Source organism: Lepisosteus oculatus, chromosome 5, assembly GCF_040954835.1.
Source record: "Lepisosteus oculatus isolate fLepOcu1 chromosome 5, fLepOcu1.hap2, whole genome shotgun sequence".
In the NCBI taxonomy this organism is placed as follows: Eukaryota; Metazoa; Chordata; class Actinopteri; order Semionotiformes; family Lepisosteidae; genus Lepisosteus; species Lepisosteus oculatus.
The window spans coordinates 60,091,221-60,107,785 of record NC_090700.1 but is presented as its reverse complement, the minus strand read 5'-3'; the positions used below and the strand labels follow the sequence as shown (position 1 = coordinate 60,107,785).

Below are 16,565 nucleotides of genomic sequence, written 5' to 3'. Positions count from 1 at the left end.
AAATCACAAAATTGAGGTTATGAAAATAAGGTTTAAAATAAGAAAGCTGCTATGTGTCCATGGTGTATGCAATATATACAAGTAGTGTGGTTATGCTGAATACAGTGAAAACTGTGTGTCCATGTAGCCATTACAGGTGATTTGCTAAAGGAGCTGCAGGTTGGCTGTTTAGCAGTCTTATTGCCTGGAGGTAGAAGCTGTTCTGTAGTCTGTTGGACTTGGACCGAATGCTTTGGTACCGTTTACCAGACGGTAGGAGGGAAAACAGTTTGTGACTGGGATGACTGGGGTCCTTGAGAATGGACCTGGCCTTCTTCAGACATCTAGCTGAGCAGATCTCCTGGATGCTTGGTAGCTCATAGCCGGTAATGAGCTGCGCTGACTTCACCACCCTCTGCAGTACTTTGTGATCCCGGGCGGAGCAGATCCCATACCAGCCAGTGATGCAATCAGTCAGGATACTCTCAAAAGTGCAGCTGTAGAAGTTGGCCTGGATATGTGATGGCATGCCCGAACGTCTTTAGCCTGCGGAGAAAGAACAGGCGCTGCTGTGCTGTCTTGACCACGGTGTTGGTGTGGTGGGTCCAGGTTAAGTCCTCTGAGATGTTAACTCCCAGGAACTTAAAGCTGCTGACCCTCTCCACTGCAGTCCCATTGATGTGGATAGGTGTGTGATCTCCTGCCTGGTATTTTCTATAGTCCACAATCATCTCCTTAGTCTTACTGATGTTCAGAGAGAGGCTGTTGTCCAGGCACCATGCTGCCAGGGTTTCAACCTCCTCCCTGTAAGCAGACTCTTCACCATCTGTGATCAGGCCGATGACTGTTGTGTCTTCCGCAAACTTAATGAAGGAGTTTGAGTTATGCCTGGTGACACAATCATGAGTAAATAAGGAGTAGAGGACAGGGCTAAGCACACAGCCTTGGGGGGCTCCAGTGTTTAGTGTCAGTAGAGGATATGCTGGTGCCCACCCTCACCACCTGCGGACGTTCTGTCAAGAAGTCCAGGATCCAGTTACAGAGGGAGGTGTTCAGTCCCAGGTCCTGGAGCTTGATGACAAGCTTTGAGGGCACTATGGTATTGAATGCTGATCTGCCAGCACCCATATCACCCTGCAACTCACAACTGGCAACCCACTGAAGATAAGCAGGTGTGAGCCTGGTCAGTACCTGGATGGGAGACCTCCTGGGAAAAACTAAGGTTGCTGCTTGAAGAGGTGTTAGTGGGGCCAGCAGGGGGCGCTCACCCTGCGGTCTATGTGGGTCCTCCTGTCCCAGTATAGTAACGGGGACACTAAACTGTAAAAATGCGCCGTCCTTCGGATGAGACGTAAAACCGAGGTCCTGAATCTCTGTGGTCATTAAAGGCGTCATCCCAGGGCGTTTCTCGAAAAGAGTAGGAGTGTAACCCCGGCGTCCTGGCCAAATTTCCCATTGGCCCTTACCAATCATGGCCTCCTAGTAATCCCCCTCTATGAATTGGCTTCATCACTCTGTTCTCCTCCCCACTGACAGCTGATGTGTGGTGAGTGTTCTGGCGCACTATGGCTGCCGTTGCATCATCCAGGTGGGGCTGCACACTGGTGGTGGTGGAGGGGAGTCCCTATTACCTTACCTGTAAAGCGCTTTGAGTGGAGTGTCCAGAAAAGCGCTATATAAGTGTAAACAATTATTATTATTATTATTATTATTATTATTATTATTATTATCAGTAAGCAGCATTCTCACATGTTCCTTTCTTATCCAGGTGTGAGAGGGCAGTATGGAGGGCAGTGGCAGTAGCATCTTCTGTTGACCTGTTCTGGCAATACACAAATTGCAGTGGGTCCAGGGTGTCAGGCAGTGAGGAGGTGATGTATGCTTTGACCAAAATTCTCTTGAATTTTGTTAGTTGCAAGATCACAATTAAGCTGGAAAAATGTCTGTCATGATTTATCTTGATTTCTGGCTTTACATCACAAAAACCTGCAATTTCAATATGGGTGTGTAGACTTTTTATATCCACTGTATGTACCTGTAATTAGTTACCCAATATATTCGTTTTAATGGCTAACTTTAATGAAAAAATGCCTATTGTAAGGTCAGTGCCTTTACAAACTGACTAAATGACACATAATTGGATAAGCATGAGCCTGAGATTGTTTTTTGAGGAAAAACAATGCTCCAGCCAAAACATGTCATTTTTTCCATTCTGTGTGTGGTTATGTTGAAAAACAGATCACAAATTCTGAGACATAATTCTGTTCAGCATCTTAAAAGTGTGTTGACGTGTAACTTGAGGAGAAACCATTGGGCTTTTAGGAGAATAAATAATAAATAAGTAATTATTGAATTATTGAGCAGTACGAAATGCAGACATCAGGCAAAATGGAAGAAAGATGGATTAGGTTTGTTGGACAAAACTTGAAGTTTGAGTGGTATAGTATGGGCTTATATTAAGGCAGTTTGTCTTTTATTCATGTGTGTACCTTGCCACCTAAATCGAACAATGATTTTTATTTTGCAGAATACAATTGTATATTGCCGTGCAATATAATTGTGAAAAATCTTTCATCTAAATGGATACTGCCTAGCCTTACAACCTGCCTTTTTGCGGAGCAATCCACACAGGCTTATAAAAAAGTAAAATTGTGGCAGTATTTAAAGTATGGCAAGTGGTTTAGTGCATTCCAACTTTTGATGTCTGGAGCCAAAGCAAACGGTTGTGTGCGAAGTGATAATGTGTTCTTTCACACCAAGGCCCACTTCTTCTCCAGCGTTTGTTAGGGGATTTGTAATTGATAGCGCAGTATTCCGCCACTGCAGCATGGTCTCTCCGAAAGGTGTCCCATTATCTAATCGCTCCTTCACAATTCAAAACCATTGTGCACTTTTTGACAATTCTGTGTGTGCTGTGGAATTACATAACCATTCCTGTCATCTGTCCTTTCATGAGGCTGATTTTTTTTTTTTAGCCCCCAGCTGAGATTGGCAATGTGGCAGCTGCCGTTTTGTGGCAGGTTTTCATTTATTTCGGGGCATTTTGTGTCAACTGCACCTTCAGTAGTATACAGAAGAATGAGCCAAATTAACGCTCCTTTCCCTTTTTTATTCACAGGGCAAAATGTGGGTAACTGGGAAGGGGATACCGAGACCCTGAGGCAGCTGCGACCCTTTCCCCTCCCCCCCTCCCCTGTTCTCTTAGAAGGCGTCGCACCTGACTGTGGCAAGCCTGGGCCGCTGGCACTAAGATGTCCCTAAGCAGTGGCACTGCAGGCGGGAAAGGTGTGGACTCGAATGCGGTGGACACTTACGACAGCGGCGATGAGTGGGACATCGGCGTGGGCAATCTGATTATCGACCTCGACGCCGACCTAGAGAAGGACCAGCAGAAACTCGAGATGTCGGGCACCAAGGAAGGCGGGGGCCTGGCGGCGCCCCCCAGCGCGGTGGCGGCCCTGCCCGACAACATCAAATTCGTCAGCCCCGTGCCCGCGCCCCAGGGCAAGGAGAGCAAATCCAAATCCAAGCGGAGCAAGAACTCCAAAGACGGCGGCAAGGCCTCCGCCGGCGAGGGGGCCAAGAGAGACGCCCAGGGGCGCGCCCAGGGGGAGGGAGGGGCCGCGGCCGCCGGCGCGGGGGGGGCCGGCGCGGGCGCCCCCGGCGCGGGGAAGGGCCCCGAGAAGAGCGGCAAGGCCTCCCGCGCCGTGCCCAGCGGCAAGAAGGAGAAGGAGGGCGGCCCGGGCAAGAGCAAGAAGGAGAAGAGTGACGGGGCGGCCGCGGCGGCGGAGAAGGAGCTGGGGGCGCCGGGCCTGGTGCTGGCCACCCGCACGGCCCCCTTCGACGGGCCGCAGAGCACCGAGCTGGCCGCGGCCGAGCAGCTCGCGAGTATCGCCCTCGAGGCGGCCGCCATGCCCCCGGCCTTGACAATAAAAACCGAACCCGAGGAGCTGGACGGCGAGTGCAGGGCGCTGAAGAAGATCAAAACTGAAAAGGTAAGCGCCGTCATCTTCCTCGGGGCGGGGCTGGCGGGTCTCGACGTTCGCTTGTGTCTCGGCTGAGGCTTCCTTGAGGTTTTTAGAGGTGCAACAAAATGGAAACCTGCAGGCGTGTGGACATCTGCACAGCACGTCCCATTCCGGACTGCTTCTGCAGTAACGATTCCCAAATAGATTCACCCGCCTTCAGTTGTGCACGTTACGTCCCTCGATTGATCAGAAATTGCACCAAAATGCAGATGGTAGCAGTGTTTGTGATGGAAGAAAATCTTGACGCTTCAGAGCTGTCTGAGCACTCATTTGAATTAAGAGGCTGGAGTTGTGATAAATTAAAGATGAAAGTGGGCTGTTTCTTTTTGTAACATGAAGTGCTGATAATCCCCATTGGAAAGCTCGGAGCAAGCTTTGCAGAGAGCAGACGCTAATAAACCTGGCCTTAAATGACTTGTGTGCAGCCTTCCGTAATTTCCCTTTTAAAAAATTGCATTTGATTGTTGTGCGTGTCCTTAATGAAAAGTACACTGCAGAGCTATTTCAAATGCACAAAAAGGAGACTGTTGCTTGTCCAGACAGTTCCTAAGCCATTTTCCTGAATAGCTCTGAAAAATAGCCTGAATGGGTTTCAGAGGTGGCAGAGCCTTTGTTTTTTGTTGTTTTTTTGCTGCTTGTCAGTGTTTTGTAATCTTTTCTAAACACGATTTCAGTTTACAGTCTGTGAGGTTACCCCTTTATTAACTTTGCCTTTCGCGCCCATGCGTTCAGACATGTCTGACAGAGTAGGTTGTGAACATGTTACAAAGACCCCATTGACATTCAGCTGGTATGTTTCTGTGCTGGAGTCAAGTGACGGCTTTTGATTTTTGTTTTGAGAAAAGAAAGGGAATGTGCCAAAGGTACATTGTCTTATCTTGCAAGGCTAAGTGGTTTTCTGGTGCTGTTTGCAGGCTGCTATTGATCCACTTAGGCAAAGGCAGATTTCAAGTTCTTCATGGCAAGAATGAGGAACTCCTATTTTTCTAATCTAAAATTGAAGGGCGTTCTGTAATCGGACAATTAACAGATGCTCCAGCTGATGCACATTGCTTTGTAATGTAATTAATTCAAGGTATTAAATAAAAACAGGTGTTTTTTTGGGGAAATCTAGCAAGTTCAGTCCATAAAAAGAAACATCTTTATACATTGTCATGCAGCTTTCCATAATCCTAAATCTTGTCCACTTTGACCTATAAATAATTTTGTTGTGCGCATCATATTTAAGGGTGTAGAATTACTTGACAGAGCACACACTTCATATTTTGTGAATCATATGCAAATGAGCTTTAGCAGCTGTTTACGTTTCTGTATCTCTTATTGTGATGGTGTTGGCATTCAGTAAAAACTGAAGCTATGGTCTGTGGCAGAAGGAAAATTAAAATCCAGATGGCAGTGTTAGAAATGCTTTTGAGCTGAAATGGTGCCTACTCCATCAAAGCAGATTTAAAATCTATTTTTTGAACACCCATCCTGCAATGCCTGACAAGACCTTGGCGGAATTTATATTCTGGATATCTGACAAGAGTAACTTTTTTTCAGAAGGTTAATCAAGTGTGTTCTCCGTATGCTATCAGTCAAAAATGAAACACTTCAAATTGTTGGTATGAGGTCATCTCCCAGTTTTAAGTATTTGAAGAACCATTATAACAGATCAATTATACAATACATAGTACATTTCAAGAAACTTGAAAAACTGCATCATAGCTTACAATAAGAGAAGATGAGGGAAAGAAAATGAAAAGTACAGAAAATTGACACGGTAAAAGCAAAAGTAAAACTTAACTATACATTTACACCTACAGGAACTGCAGTAATAGGAGATTTGTTCTGCAAGAAAATCTGAGTGTCGTCAGCTTAGCTGTGAAACTGTAAAGTCTGTGTCCCCAGCATGGAACCCTTTGGAACACCCTGACTAAGAGAAACAGCATCAGATGTAAAACAGCAAACGAGCAGTCAAACGAACAAACGGAAATACCATGGTTACTAGATAATTTTCCATGTGGTCCAGCAGGAAAACATGATTGACAGAAGTCCAATCCAGAAGGAGTGACCCAGAAGCAATGGGCAATTAGCAAATCTTTCACTACATTAGCATGGGTTATTTCTGTGCTGGTTCTCTGAGTGAAAAGGTTCAAAAAAGTAAGAGGAGATTGCGGTAAATGCCTATTCCAGAATTTTGTCAAGAACAAATTGGCAACGGGATGGTAGTTGTGTTTTTTTAAGAGAAAACTAAGTAGGTGGAGAGCAAGACCAGATTTCAGAGTCATTGATGAGGTGAACAACAAACAGACAATGAGAATTTTTTAGTAGATTTTAGTAGTGGCATATAAATAGGGTCCAATAGGATCAGCACGGTCACAAAAGCCGTATAGGTAAAAGAAAAACTCTAACCTGCAAAAGCAGAAGTCATAGCCAAGTTGTCATGACCTCAGAAGGTGAGATCAGAAACTGGTTATATTTATTTTGTTGTGAAAGCATCGAATGCAGGGTCTTTTTTGACTTTTTCAGTAGAGATTGGTAATGCGGGTGTTTTGGCTTGCTTTTAGCATTTTATTGACAGTGGATAAAAAGACTGTTTGCCGTTTGCATTTCTTATTCATCAGTATGAAAGGCCATGCAAAATCTTATCCTTTTATGTAGTACAGATATTTCCCCTTAGTCTGCATTGAGGCTCATTTATCATAATTTCTACATGCTATTTTTTTGTTGCTGTGTTTTATGTTCTCCACACTTTGTCATCTTGCAACATTCTGAATCCCTGGCTGGTGTTTGAACTTTCCCGGAGTGTGAGGTCAGTCACACTCGCCTAAAGCTGAACGGCAGCAACATAAAGGAAGAACTTAGAATAAAACTGGTTTCCAGTACTTTGTACACAAATGAGTGTTGGATTGGCAAAACCAATTCTAAACACTTTTTAAGTAGAGTATTTCTTAGTATGTCTTCATTTTAAAAATAATTTATTTTTATTCCTACAATATGTGATTGTATTCATTAATAGGATTGTTAGCCATTGAAGTAAGGTCTTCAAATGGCGAACATATTAAAAGGTAAAATCATGGTTCATTTTTTGGCCTTCATATTTCATTGCACTTTTGCAGTTTTTTAATGTGTTTCACATTGATGAGGTTTTCATTTAAGGAGCTGTGACAAGTAAAAAAGGAATGTTTTAGTGGTTGCTTAACAGTGATACTTAAAAGGAGCCTGGACTTCTGCAAATAATACAGACATTTGTAGATGACACTGGGACTTGTGTCCAAAGCTGAAAAAAATAAGAGTCCCTTCAGTTTTCTCCTATTGCTAGTAGCTTTTTGTCTTTCCAACAGAGCCTGAAGTATGATATACTAGACCACTGGTTTACTTTCCTAAAGGTGGTGTATTTGACTTGTGCATTAAAAATGAAATCCAGTGAAAGTGATTAAAAAAGGCAGTTTAATTCATATGACCATGCAGAAAGTCTTCTTTTTGTGTACGTTAGGCCAGTCAGGGAACAAGGGTTTGGGTCACAGGGTTTTTCCAAAGCCTGTTCTGTACTTGGTACCTGATAAAGTCATGAAGCTGACCAATTGAAAGAGCATTTTTTGGCTTTGATTTGGATTTGGATGTGTAGACATGCAATTTATTTGGTTTGAAAACAGGTATAAGTCTTCTCTCCTTAGACTGAGGACCTTTGCTGAGATAGCCCTAGGAGACTATTTGGTTGTCCTCCCAAAACTCTGGAACAAAATCCCCTTCTCCCAGTCGCCACCCCACAATGCACCAAGCAGCAGGTATTTTTCCAATGTGTGAATTAACCGAGGAAGTCGAAAGTCTTGTGCGAGCCTGTTTTTAAGCAGACATTCTGTTGGGATGTACATAATTAGCTGAGAATGACTGTGGTTAGTCTGTCTGTTCTGGCTGCAGGCACATTTCAGTCCTCCTCTGTCAGCTGAGAGTGCAAAACAAGAGCCAGTGACGTCCTTCCCACATTTGTGTCTGTGACCTTTACATTTCAAGGGCTGTTTAGACAGCGCGGACAGCTTGTGCTGGGATATGCCTCAGTGTTATACAGTTCCATGCATCATTTTGTAAAAAAAGGTTCTTTGTTTAATTACATTGGAGAGCAGTTTTAAATAGAACCGCACTGAGGAGGGCTTGTCAGCTCCAGCAGTCATCACTGACTCATCGTCATCGACTGCTCTGGCACTCGCCACGCAGTGATACAGATTGACCTGCCATCAGGCATTACTGTCTCCAGCTACCTGCCTGCTGTGCCCAGCACTCCCAGAAGACTTTGCACATGTCGGAGCCGCCGTGCTGACTAGAAGCTCGCGTTAGATAAAATGGAGTTCCTTGTGAAAGTTTAAAAGGCTTTTCTGTCCCCAGGAGCTAACACCTAGGGTGTCTGAAAAGGAGGTGAATGTTTTTTATCATAGGTAGTCTGATAGTGTGGATAATGTCTTTCAAACGTACTGTTGATTGTGCTTTGTAAAAACAAGTCGGGACTAGAACTTGTGGTTGAGTGTAACAATCCCTTTTATGGCCTGTGTGGTTCACTCAAAGGTGGTGGTGTTAGTGAGATGGCCTGATTCCCGTTTCTTTATGCAGCAGAGTGCTGCAGCAGAAACCTTTTATTAATCCTTGCTTAATTTAAAAATGGCGGAAGTCTTGTAGGCAAAACAGTAGCGAGGTTTAGTTAAAATCCCTGTCTGCAGGATATATGACATCTTTTTTTGCTTTTGGAGTGAATTTCCAAGGCAACATGCAGTCCTGATATTAGTGCCAACGTGAAATGTGCTGAAATTGTGAAGCACAGCAGTAGAGTGGCTTCTCAGATTTTTTCCAGTGGATTAGGATGCTTCTCTTCACAGGGCTGTTCCAGCTCCCCCTCACAAAGAGTAAGCCACTTTTTTCTCTGAAGAGCTTGACCTAGTTTGGTTTAATTATCAGATTCTCTTTGCTAGAGCCTCAGTAGTGCTTGATGGCTGTTTTGGGGAAGTCGGTTTTGTCCTGTCCATCAGGACTCATGAGACATTAAACAGGGGTTTGTTAACGTTTACTATTCTAACATTTGAACTACTTAACTGCTTCTAGATAAATACAAGAGGTGACTGGTGCATTGGTAGAATATTTTTCAGCATTTAAATTGTGTGAAAAGACATTGTCCTTACAGCAGTGGTTCTGTACAATGGTTCCCTTATTTTAGTGGTGAATGGGTTCCCAGAGAGTACTTGCGATGTCAGTCGTTTCTTGTGCCAACTTGTGGAAAGTTTGTGGTGAAGAGCAGTGACTTCAGTCTGTCTGTTTGGCCAAGAGGAAGCAAGCCTATTAGGAATGTGGTTCTTTTTTTTTTTTATCCCCTCGCACTCCCTCTGAGATTTCATCAGCCAAGCAGGAGGTAACATTCCTCGACACCTGGTGGAGATCAAGGATGTTTCTTTTGAGAAGGGTTTTCCAAACGGAAAAGTACAGTGCCTTCAAAGCAGAAGCTGTAATATAATATCGGAGTGGCGCGTCTTCCCTGACACGGTCAGGTAGAGAATTACTGGTGTTCTTTCCTTTATTGGCAGGTTTTAATGTTTCATTCCTGTCATGTATGAGTGCCCCTGAGTCAGTGCTGGTGCTTTCATCCTCAGCATTTTTTTCTCTTCATATCACAGGGCCTGAAGCAGGCTGTAATGAATAATTCATTTCAGGTGCACTTGCACTCCACCCTCATTATAAACCTTTAGAATCCAGGCATTCATCAGCTGCTAACAAGGTGCTTGTTCTGATGAATGTAACGGGAGGAAATGTCACAGAGAGCTGAGGTACCAAAGCTTTAATAGAAGGTGGCACTAGCAATGAGCATTTCAGAATTAACCTTTTTAAAAAAGAAAAAAAAAGATAAATCACAGCCCTGACCAAGCGTAATTGCTGATATGCAGCTGAAAAATGCTAAAGCCCTCTTCCTTGGCAACAGACATCTGGTGCTATTGTGTTACTAGAAATTCCTTAAACCAGTGCCAGGATGTTAAGGTCTTTTAAAAAAACAGTAAAGTGTTCCCTTTTACTGCCTTGGTACAAATAAGTAGCTGGAGATGCAAGTTGTAGCTCAGTCTTGATGCTATCGAGTAACTCAAATTGGCTTGCTTCAGCGGTTTCGCCACTGGGTTTCAGGTTACTTGCCCTAGAGCCCAGGCACGCGGTAACAGCTAACGATGGCTCAGGAGGACACAGCAGGAAAACTCCATGACTTCTGCTCCCACACAAAACCTCACACAGCACCGCTGGAATGTTAACTTGCTCGGTCCTGCTGAGAAGCCATGCCACAAAACCGCATTGTTTAGGACCCACTTCCAGGTCTTGAATAAAAAACCGAGTTACATCTGGCTAGAAGAACTGCTCTCCGCTGCATGACTGACTTTGAACAGTACGTCTGAAAGCCTAGTTTTTAAAATGTCCTATTCTTGATAAAGTTTCTTGAAAAACCAGCAATTATGTTGTCACAGACTAGTGATATGCTTAAGTAATTCTTAAGTGCTGAAAAAACGGTTAGTGAGAGAACAGCAGAATCTTTTTGTGGGTGAAGATGAAGTTTCAGTGGAGTTCTTTTCCAGATGCTTGGCTGTGTTTACCTTATAGAAGTGCTAGCCTTCTGTTAAAGGAAAGATTGAACACAACCTCTCCTTTTTTCAGAAAAAGGTTTTGACCACCAAAACAAAGAAGCAGTGTACTGAACTGTCTTTAATGGAGTTGAAGTAATAGGCAGATTACAGTTTTTAGAGCAGCGTGTGAGTTATTCTCCAGCTGTCTGAAATAAATCAGTGCAGCACATATTTTTTTGTGAAACAGACTTATTCTAATCTGTCTGTTACATATGAAAGCACTGTTTTTCGTAAAATGCAAAGACCTGCTGATGTTTCATTCTAGAATTTTGTAGGCTTGATCTTGCTATGCAAAGACCTTGTTGCGCGGGCATGGTCTTTTCCATGGGGAAATTGTTGTGAAATATATAATACCAGTGTGGTAAGCAGCTTCGTTTCTCTTCACTCTTTATACAGATCCTCTACTTACCTTGTTAGCTTGCCGATTTGGTACAGTAAGAAGCCCCAGTCCAGCACTGCAATGAAAACGGATGTGTTTGCAGGAAGCGACTCCCTCATCTGTCTAAATCCTGACTTAAGGTGTGAATAATAATAATAATAATAATAATAGCTTAAACTTATATAGCGCTTTTCTGGACACTCCACTCAAAGCGCTGTACAGGTAATGGAGACTCCCCTCCACCACCACCAGTGTGCAGCCCCACCTGGATGGAGAACTGTGGTAAAATTGATTGTAATACCTGATGCTGTTGCGTTTCTTTGTGGACACAACATTTGGGATAAATACAGGCGTTTTAAAAGTGGAAAGTTTGCTGGTGTACCAAGTCTCAGTTTTTGGGGTATTGCTTTGTTGATTTTAACAATAGTTTTCCAGTGGCTGTTCATAACATAACTAACACTGCATTCGCTTAGATGAAACAACAGTATGTGGAAACATTCAGTCTAAAACACAAGCTTGATAATGTCTTAAATTAATTATATCCTAGCTTCATAATAGGTAATTTTACAAATGTTAATATTCACGTCTATATTACTGTCTTATTGATTTTCCAGATGTTTCTTGATGTTTCCTTAATTTCAGTTTTTCTGAAAGTAGCATCTTTCAACCGCGTAAAGTGAAAGCTAAGCTAAGGATATTCAACTAAAAACATCTGATGAATTCATATCAAGACTGTAAAAAAAGTTGTACTTGCTGCGGTTTCTGGCCTGGTTCTGAACTCAGTTTGACCATGTAGGATTCTGCACAGCTGCCAGACTGGATCCTTCAGTTTTTCACTCTGTGGTCATGCTTGACAGTCTGTCTGGTGAAAAAAGGAAGTTCAGTTTGTACTAATTTTGCCAGGTCATATTTTAACCATGGTTGTGTGCTTATGTGCAAGTCTGGGTTAAGACATTTACAAAACAATTCAATTAGAAACTTGTGTGCTTGTTTACCTGTTTTCTCTTCATGTATAACAACACGGAGCAGCTCTGTTTAAACTACTGGAGACTGAGATTTAAAAAACCATGAGAGATTCTCTGATACGATAATTAACTCCTTCAAAAATCTGTCCTCCTTTAACGGTTACAGATGGAAGAGATGTCTACTGAACTAAACATCCAATTATACAGTGCTATGGTATATGCATCAAAATTAATTTTGTCCAACCAGAACTGGATCTTTGCCGAGTTTTTTTAAAACAATTCTCCTTTACACTTATGCTGTTTCACAAGGTTCTTGTTACTGTTTTCCTGATTAATTCCTGTAATTTAAAATTAATATCATGTACCAGCAGAGCAAGTATTTAGTTTGATTGTATGTCAGTTTTGTTTATTATAGTGTGATCCAAGCTGCATCTCAGGTGATCAGGAGGAATCAGATTTTTTCATGTAAGTTTCTGCAGTTCAGATGATGTAGAAGATCATAAGAAAACCAGGCCATCTGATCCATACCACTTTCCTAAAGTAACTGAGAATAAATTCTCATTTACAGTGACAACCAGCTCGGTACCCATTTGAAGAAATGCTTCATTCATGGGTACAGTAACGGTTCCCAGTGCCCCAGTTTGGATAAAAACCCTTGCAAGAGAGTCCGGACCCCTAATCACTCTGCCACATGGAGATGGCTATTGATTACAGGATTGTTTTTTCAATTATCACATGAAGTGGTTTTGTGCAACTTCACATTACAGTTACTTGTACTTTCTAAACTGTTGACGTTCTAGGATAGTTCAGAAGAGAAAATGGGAAGATAAGCAACAATAATTGTGGTAAATTTTAAAAGGCACCATTGTACTTCTTTCTGTGGAAAAGTAGACACTAATGCTATCTGACTTACATCCTCAGCTATGCAGTAATGTGTGATGCTCACATGTTAATGCTTTGCAAGTTGAATATAATATTGACAAGTTGTGAATTTGGAACTGTGGTATTTTAGGTGATTCATACCCCCATTTTAATGGATTTTTTATGAAAGCATATGAAAGCATACTTTCTCCTTATCCTTGTTTTTATAACATAAAATTCAAATTCAAGTAGACAATTCAATTCCCTATTCAGTGTATATATGCGCATCAGATATTGGGGACATTTTTTGTAGACTTTTGCACATTATTCAACATCCTTGATTTTTTTAATATTTACTTTTGTCGGATAAAAGTGTAGTTCTAGTCTAGTCATCTTGGTTAACATTGAAAATTAAAAATCTAAGTTAAGAGTTCCACAAACTAGCTAAAGATGCTAAATATTAAATTAATTTCCGATGGAAAGGAACTCAGCAGTACAGAGTGGCTTCATGTTGTTCACTTTACTTAAGTGCATGAATAACAGCTTTTCAGTGAGCAAAGTAAGTTAATTTCTGTGAGATTAAATTCTACATAGTCTACTTTTAGTGACACATTTGGAGTTGGTCTTGTGCAGCCTGAAAGTGAACCATGCACACATGTGCATTTAATCAGTATTCGTCCTCTGAAAGACATCTTGAAAATGGAGATTGTGCACTGTGGTAACTGGAAGATACTTGGCTGGGTCCTTAGTTTGTGCTTCATAGCTGGCTGTTGTATTTGCCAGAATATGTGAAAAGTATATTCCCATTTTATTATTGACAAGCCACGTGTCGGATCTCAAACCTCTGCCGTCAGCAGCCCTGGATAATTTGAGGAAGCCAGGGTGTATTATTTTGTTTATTTAGTTGGTGTATGTGTGTTTTTTTTTGTCGAACCGATCTGGGGAAGCATTTGTTGCTGCGAGGCCACACTGCTGTGATTCCTGCAGTGCTGCTGCCTGTTTGAAGCGCTTGCCCTCAGGGAGCTGTTTCTACTCCAGTAAAAACACTCGACACTAATTGTTTTCCACATGTCTGCCATTAGCCTCTGTCTCTACAGCACAGAAAATGGCTTTGAGGTTACAGGCTTAGCACAGCAAATGGCTATAATAAATGAGAGGCAAAAGAATGGAAGGCAGGGGAATGTTAAAACAGCCTGTTTTAACAAAAGACTGAGGTTTGAAGCACCAAAACACTTGTCTTTGTATTGTAGCCATTCAAATATCTCTCGGGCTATAGGAACTGTGTGTGCCTGCAGATTCTCAGTTTATATTTTTTCATTTATACAAGAGGTATTTCTGAATAAGAAGCAAGGTTCATAGCTTTCAGATGCCTCTCCACTAAAGCAATCTTAAGGATTTTGTAGTGCAGCAGAATGGAAGTCTAACACGCAGCCCGTGCAGCTTGTCTTCTTGGCACTAGCTAATCGACGCTGTTATCACAGGGAGTTTACAAAGAGGAGTCAAGTGACCACAGATCCAGCGTCTTTCAGCTTCTACTGTGCTGTTTAATTAAACCATTTCAATTAATAAAATTATAAACCTTATATCCTTTAAAAAGTGGTTTGCCAGGGCTCATTTATGTGAACATGATAAATAGGGAATCGAAGTCATTCCTCTGGTCTGTGTATTAGGACTTGTCATAGCAGATTTTCAACACATCCCTTTGTATAGCTCTCGGTAACAGTGCTATATTAAAAAAAAAAACTGTCGAAACAAGATTTTTGCTGTTGGACCTGTTTGTAGTGATATTTGTATTGTTTCTATCTTGTGCAAAGTAGTGCTGGTATGATGTCTGTATATCTCTATGCGAAGCTGGAGTAAAATAAAAAGTGAGATCTGCAGCAGCCCCCAAGCCCCAAACTTAATTACAAAATGCTACTGTGCGTATTCATTTGGAAATGCTGTGCTCCACGTCTTCAGATGTAGGGTTTGTATAGAAGGACATTATCAACATGCATGTACAGCTCTGAGCTGCAGTTTTCAACATGCAGATATATGACAGACCAACTGTCTTTGTAAAGACACAGCAAAATTAAGCCATTGTTTCTCCCCTGTATGACCTGGGTGTGGTCGTTAGGTTCTGTTTTCAGCAAATGAAGAACTATAAAGTCAGAATACAGCTGGCTCTGCTTTGAAATGTTTCAGCTTTGTGTGCTGATCTACAGTCCAGGCTCTGGAACAGTCCCTCCCCCTCCCAGTTCCCTCAGCGCATTTAATGAACAATTTCATTTTCTGAAAATGTAGGCCATCCTGCAATCACGCTGGAGAGAAGGAACTGCAGTTCATCGTCAGAACCAACGTGCCTCTGAAAGTAATTGTCAGAAAAACATGTTTATTTTTGCAGTCTTTTTATGGCAGGCTCGAAACACTGCATCCTCTCTGACATAGTTATTTTAAAACCCACTGAGAGATTGCTGAGCATTTTTGCTGGCAGTGCCATCAGTACAGCTTGAACACAAGCCTCTATTAATATTCCAGGCCCTTGAAAATGTGGAAGTCTGAATTATGGGTCAAGTGTGCAAGCGCCTTGCTGGAGTGTTCTTTAGAACAGGACATATATCAACTGTAGGTATGCGTCAGGACTGTAATAGTAGTATAGCTTTTTCCTGTTTCCTATTCTGCCCAGTGTTTTCTTAGGGCTTCTCTGTTGTTTCCTCTGTTTCAAGAGTCATTCAACATTCTCACTGAGCATGTCAGCAAAAACAGACCTTTTTTGCTGACATGCTTGGTTAGAGTGACTAATAACAGCCTGGGAAAAGATTCTTCAGAGCTTCTAAGGAATGGTTTTGGTATCACACATGCTTCAGTCCAGAGGGCTAAGATGTGTCTTCATTTCTAAACATCCAGCATTTGAGAAGTTCTTCAAGGCATTGTTTGATGGAACTGTTTCCTGGCATCACCAGCTGTGTCACACGAGGAACGAAAGCTACATCTTCCACCTGATGAAAGCATGGTGCCATGCAGGAGAAATTCTCCACTCGTTGGACCCAGAATAGGTGAAACAAGTAGCAACCCCAACTATCAAGAGACTATGAAGAAAAGTAAGAAATGAAAAGAACATATTAAATATAAAAATAAAATATTTAAATACCATCTAAATTATATTTAATTAATATTAAATGTTTAAATGTTTTACTTTATATTGATCTTTATTTTGTTACAGTAGAAAAATAAATTTAAAAGGACCAGTAGCAATGGGTACATTTCAGGAGTCTTGTAGTTTTGCCAGCAGTCATATCACTCTGCAGCTCACAACTGACAGCCCACTGAAGCTCAGCAGGTGTGAGCCTGGTCAGTACCTGGATGGGAGACCTCCTGGGAAAAACTAAGGTTGCTGCTGGAAGAGGTGTTAGTGGGGCCAGCAGGGGGCGCTCACCCTGCGGTCTATGTGGGTCCTGATGCCCCAGTATAGTGATGGGGACACTATACTGTAAACAGGCACCGTCCTTCGGATGAGATATAAAACCGAGATCCTGACTCTGTGGTCGTTAGAAATCCCAGGGTGTTTCTCGTAAAGAGTAGGGGTGCAACCCCGGTGGCCTGGTCAAATTTTCCCATTGGCCTTTATTAATCATGACCTCCTAATAATCCCCATCTATGAATTGGCTTCATCACTCTGCTCTCCTCCCCACTGAGAGCTGGTGTGTGGTGAGCGTTCTGGCGCACTATGGCTGCCGTCGCATCATCC

The 16,565-nt window shown here is 42.3% G+C and overlaps 1 protein-coding gene across 1 annotated transcript in view; it reads left to right on the top strand.

The window, feature by feature from the left end:
- The window catches only part of LOC102695384 (zinc finger protein 609), a 108,139-nt gene that overhangs the window by 34,329 nt on the left and 57,245 nt on the right, over positions 1-16,565 (top strand). The window contains exon 2 of the mRNA XM_069190760.1: positions 3,098-3,974. Coding sequence (XP_069046861.1) covers positions 3,231-3,974 — 744 coding nt within the window. The 5' untranslated portion in view covers positions 3,098-3,230. The remainder of the gene's footprint in view (positions 1-3,097; positions 3,975-16,565) is intronic.